The sequence below is a fragment of the Vigna unguiculata genome, chromosome 6, assembly GCF_037176805.1.
Source record: "Vigna unguiculata cultivar grain cowpea cultivar isolate G323 ecotype 2 chromosome 6, ASM3717680v1, whole genome shotgun sequence".
NCBI classification, from domain to species: Eukaryota; Viridiplantae; Streptophyta; class Magnoliopsida; order Fabales; family Fabaceae; genus Vigna; species Vigna unguiculata.
The window spans coordinates 37,147,996-37,153,859 of NC_140797.1; the positions used below are offsets into that span (position 1 = coordinate 37,147,996).

The 5,864-nt window shown below is 27.5% G+C and overlaps 1 protein-coding gene across 1 annotated transcript; it reads left to right on the forward strand.

Moving 5' to 3' along the window:
• Positions 1–3,567: 3,567 nt before the first annotated feature.
• On the forward strand, positions 3,568–5,596 carry LOC114188531 (isoleucine N-monooxygenase 1-like). The gene is made up of 2 exons (XM_028077103.2): positions 3,568–4,576; positions 4,912–5,596. The coding sequence occupies exons 1-2, from the start codon at positions 3,620–3,622 to the stop codon at positions 5,539–5,541; spliced, it is 1,587 nt and encodes a 528-aa protein (XP_027932904.1). The 5' UTR covers positions 3,568–3,619; the 3' UTR covers positions 5,542–5,596.
• The last annotated feature ends 268 nt before the right edge of the window (positions 5,597–5,864 follow it).

Genomic DNA, 5,864 nt, shown 5'->3' on the forward strand with positions numbered 1-5,864 from the left:
ATTCGTTAGTAACCAATCATCATAATTACTAACGATTTTGTTTGTCAAAATTATCTGTTAATATATTAATTCTCAATACTTATGAATATTTTGATCAGTAGCTTATTATCACAATTACTGACTGTTTATATTAGTTAACTCTTTAGATGACAAATATTTCATCTATTTATATTATATTAAGGAGAGATAAGTAAGAAAAAGAGAAGAGGATGAGAAGGTTGTTGGGTGGTGAGGTGGACTTTGGTGATGTGCAATAGTGATATCGATAATTACCAATGATATATATATATAACAACGGTAACGATGATGATGATGGTCAAAGTTAGAAAAGGAGTTAAAGAAGAAGGTGAGGAAGAGGAGGACAAATAAAATAGAAGTATGACTCCAAATGATGAAAATGACTTATAGTGGTGGAGGTGTGATGGCTGATCGACAAGGAAAAAAAATAAAAGTATTGATAAGGAAAGAAGGAAAAGAAGAAAGGGAAGAAAAAGAAAAACTACATTTTACACAAATATATTTTTATAAACATTTATTGAAAAATTTATAGTTATTGATACTAATAATGAATGTCTGTATCTGTTAGTAAACTTTATCGACGATCACTTTATGATGAATTTTTAATTGTTAGTATTATGTTCACATCAACAAATTTTACTATTATCGACAAATAATAATTGTTGATAATGTGTGATTTTCTTACGATGTATAATGTATGAATTAATGTTATTTTTCATTTTTATTCATGTGAATTCAATAATTCTCCTGTTTGTTGTTGTTAGATTAAGTTGTAGTTTTTGTTGTTATCGATAAATACCAAATAAGCAAAAGGCAAGGAAAAAAGAAACCTAAAATATATAATTTATATACGTGCATTATAATTTTATTAATTATCCTGGTCTAGTAAAATGAATTGCGACAGCTTTTTGTTAAAAAGATATTATTCAAAGTTTTTTATGAAAAATTTAATTATTTATTGAAATACCGAAATAGTTCATTTTCAAATATATAACTTGTATTTATTATTTTATTTCTTATCAAGTCACTTAAAACACGTGGTGATTAAATATCATTAGTAAATCTATTACTTTTATCATCAAGATCTTTGCACAAAGAGATTACGTAAGAAAAAAGGTTTATTTGTTTATTTGAAAAGTTGGATATGCATTGCAAGAAGACATCATCCATACCTCGTGCATCACACCTGCTTTCTGCAGCTATCACCGACAAAAGATGACCGACTGATACTATTTTTAAGCAGAATTGAGAACCAATTTGTAAAGTATATTTTTTGTTTTTATAGTGTAAATCAAATAAAAAAATTAATTATCTAAGGAGATAAAAAATATTATAATATATAATAAAACTCAAACACCGCTTGTCTAAAGGAAATTTAAACTTTCTTTTCTAGGTGCTGGATAATATTATTTCAAATTTTAATAAATTGAAATTACTGTATGTTTCATATTGAACTAAAAATTATTTATTTTAAAAAGTCTATATATTCCAGAATGATTTTATTCCAAAAGTCTATTTATTTTAATAAACTCAGAGTTTTAAAACATGAAGTTATTATGAGACGTGACAGACCAGAATTCCAATTTCCTCATGATCGTGCATCATGCCTTAGAATTTCATAGGAAGGAAACTTTTCTTATTATTTATCTTCTCTCTTAGGATTAATATTTTGTTTTTTAATTGTGATCAAGAAATTCTTTATAAGTTTGTTATCAAATCCTCCTCACAATATTTTTTAGCTATTTCTACAAAATATTTACAAAATGTGAGCATCCTTATTCAACATCTTTATATAATATTTTATATTATTATAATGTAAGGTTCTATTTAAGATTTTAACCTTGTTTTTCTTTATCTCACATCAGAATGATTCAATAAACAAATTCAGATTCTAATATTATGATTATTGTATACTAAAGAAAAATAAAGTATATATTTAGCAACGAATTAAAAAGTATTTTAATGAAAATATTAATTTTTTTGTGCTGTCTAAAAATAATTTAATATATTTTAAAATTAGTGGTATATTTTACAAACACGGATAACAAAAAAAAAACTAAATTCCACGTTTTCTGTTAAAATTTAGTGTATATATACTATAAAAAAAATAATATATAGCAAATAATTGTTAAACAAAGTCATATTTCTCTTACATATTATATAAATTCTAAAACTTTGAACGTCAATACATTGACTTTTTTTAAAGACAGATCCTGCATTGAATAAATTAAATATGTTAAACAGCAAACAAATATTTTATAACATTTATTCTTAAACACATTAATTACATAAAAGGAAGAAAATTTGACAGCTAGAGTTCTAATTTTGGAAAACAACAAAGAAAAAGGAAGGACAAAAGTGTTTAACATAAACAAACAATAATATGATAAATACTTAGACAGAAATTAATAGAGAAATAAGAAGCATTCAGGTTTCTATATATACTATAATTATTTAACGAGATACAAATACTGAAACTCTCATCATCATCTCCTAAAATTTAATGGGATTAACATTATTTTTCAAAGAAACATTTCTTCAAAACATATACAATAAATTAAAGATTTTTTAATTTGTTTTTAAATAAAAATATGTTAACTACTTTTACGTGTAACACGTAAGCAAAATAAATCTGAAAGAATTATGCCATTTATAAAATTAAAACTTACTCCTTGGTTCTTAAAATTTATGTTTGGAAGTCAGAAATTAATAAGATAAATGTAAGGACAATATGAAATATGCAAATCAATCTTTTGTAACAATATCAAAAGAATAGGTTAGATTGTACAAGATAAATAATCAGTTAAATATAACAAATATTAATATATTTTATTTTCAATAAAATAAATATAATTTTGTTATGCAAATTTTAAATTTTTTAATTTTATTGAAATTTTAACTATCGTTAAAAATAATTTCATCCTTAACAATTATTACCTGTGTTCATTAAAAATAAAATTAACATTAATAAAATACAATTTATTTTTAATATAATAAAAAAATATGCTTTTTTATTATATAAATTTTAAATGGTTAATTTTATTTGAATTTTTTAATAATTAAAAAAAATCAAATACGTGTTTAGTATCTTTAATAATCGTCATATATGTTTATTAAAATATACTTTAACTTTAAATTTACTAAATTAATTTATATTTTAATAAACATACATACATATATATATATATATATATGATAATTATTAAAAACACTAAACACGTTTTAAGTTTTTTAAAACACTAAAATTATTTAAATAAGATTATGATTGAAAATTTATATGATGAGAATGTAATCCTTTTAATTATATTAAGAATAAAATATATCAATAAATATTTTAATAAATCAATTATTTATCTACTTTTATAATTAATAATATAGAATTGCAGATACCTGATGGCCATTATTTGACAGTTACTTCTACCACTGCATAGATTTGTCGATCGAGAATGTGTAGATTTGACACGCAGTTCTTACCATTTTTGGCCATCTTTATAAATAGGAACCTCATTAGCCAAGAGTGATCACAGTGTTTATCATTAATTCCTTTATACTCATGCCATTTTCTTCCTTTCAATAATACTCTTTTCAATTTCCACCACCTATGGGTTACGCTCCCTATATTTCATGTCTGCATCTTCAACCCCTTCTAATTTCTTTATTTGTTGTGATTTGTGGTTTTACTATCATCAAAGTCTTCAAAAATCACATAATTCAGAAGCCTAAACTGCCTCCAGGTCCTAAACCCTGGCCTATACTTGGTAACCTTCCTGAAATGCTTTCAAACAAACCTGTTTTTCAATGGATTCACAACCTCATGCAAGATATGAACACTGAAATTGCATGCATTCGTCTAGGAAATGTCCATGTAATCCCTGTCACATGTCCCTCCATCGCTAATGAGTTTTTGAGAAAGCATGATGCTGAGTTTGCATCAAGACCACTAACAATGGCCACTGATATCATATCCAGTGGTTATGTGACCATAGCTATTGTACCCTTTGGGGAGCAATGGAAGAAAATGAGGAGAATCTTCGTCAACGACTTGTTCTCCCCTCTCAGGCACCACTCATTCCAACACAAAAGGAACGAAGAAGCTGATAACATCATGTTTTATGTCTACAACAGATGCAACAATGTGAACGATAAGGGCCTCGTGAATGTGAGGGATGTTACACAACACTATTGCTGCAATGTGACGAGAAAAATGATTTTTAACACAAGGTACTTTGGAAAGGGTAGGGTGGATGGAGGGCCAGGGCCAGAGGAAGTAGAACAAGTGAATACCATTTTCACATTGCTTAAACATGTTTATGCATTTTCTGTTTCTGATTATGTGGCGTGGTTGAGGGCTTTTGATTTGGATGGGCACAAGAGGAAGGTGAAGGAAGGAATGAGAAGGATGGAGAAGTATCATGATCCGATGATTGAAGAGAGAATGAAGCAATGGAAGAATGGAGCAAAGAGCGTTGAAGAAGACTTGTTGGATGTTCTCATATCACTCAAAGACGACAACAATAATCCTACTTTGACAATCAAGGAAATCAAGGCGCTTACTATAGTAATTTATCACTCCACTCCACTCCTTATTACTATTTTCTAGATTTACTAAATAATTTATTTTAGAAATAAAGAATTTTTTTGCCTTTTTTTTAATCGAAAAATATTATATAATTATTATTCTAAGGATAATGATATTTTGATCTATTTTTAATCCATCACTCTGATTATCTTTCAATTATCAATTTTGATTTTTTTAATAATGTAATACGATGATCTAAGAGCGATTGAAATGGTAAATCAAAAATGAATTAAAGTATCATTATCCTAAATGTTATTTATTTATTATTTATTGAGAACAAAATAATATTTAATTTATAAGCATTTATTATGCAGGAACTAATGCTTGGAGGTGCAGACAATCCATCTAATGCAGTTGAATGTACCCTTGCAGAAATGGTAAATCAACCCCATATACTTCAACAAGCTATTGATGAAGTAGACAAGGTTGTAGGTAAGCAAAGAATGGTACAAGAATCAGATATTCCAAATCTCAATTATTTAAAGGCTTGTTTGAGAGAAGCTTTTCGCCTTCATCCTGTGGTACCGTTTAATCCTCCCCATGTCTCAAGCAATGACACAATGGTGGCAAACTATTTTATTCCAAAGGGTAGTCATGTACTACTAAGCAGACATGGACTTGGAAAAAACCCTAAAGTGTGGAGTGAACCTCACAAGTTCATACCTGAACGTCATCAAAAGAGTGATGGATCTATGCTTGTTTTGTCAGAACCAGATTTGAAGTTCGTATCATTTGGCACAGGAAGAAGAGGTTGTCCTGCAGTCATACTTGGGTCCACCATGACTGTGATGTTATTGGCCAGGTTGATCCATGCATTTTCCTGGAGTGCACCACCAAATTTATCAAGTATCAACACTCTTAAATCTGATAAGGGTGGTATGCTTGTTGAACCACTTGTGTTAGAAGCCAAACCAAGATTAGCATCAGAGTTGTATTACAATTAAATAAGTAATAAGAATTTAAATCCATGCAACTTAAAGTTGTGTGTGCTTTACTTTTTTTTTTGTTAAAATAAAGATTAAGAAAATTGTAAACATAATGGAATTTCTCCATATGATGAAGAAAACGGAGAAAAGACTGAATATTAATTATTATTGTTGTTACCCTTTAGTGAGAGAAATAGATACATATATATACTGAGAGAAAACAGTATGTGAAACGGTTCAATATCAAAAATAGAAAACTTAAGAAATAGAAAACCAATAGCCCTTCTCAAGTTCCACTAAAGATATCTATCATCCCGATCTTGAAGACACCATTTTTTAAC

Coding starts and splice junctions, on each gene's coding strand:
- LOC114188531 (XM_028077103.2), top strand. CDS start 3,620: ATGGGTTACGCTCCCTATATTTCATGTCTGCATCTTCAACCCCTTCTA. Junction 4,577..4,911: donor AAATCAAGGCGCTTACTATA/GTAATTTATCAC, acceptor TTTATTATGCAG/GAACTAATGCTTGGAGGTGC.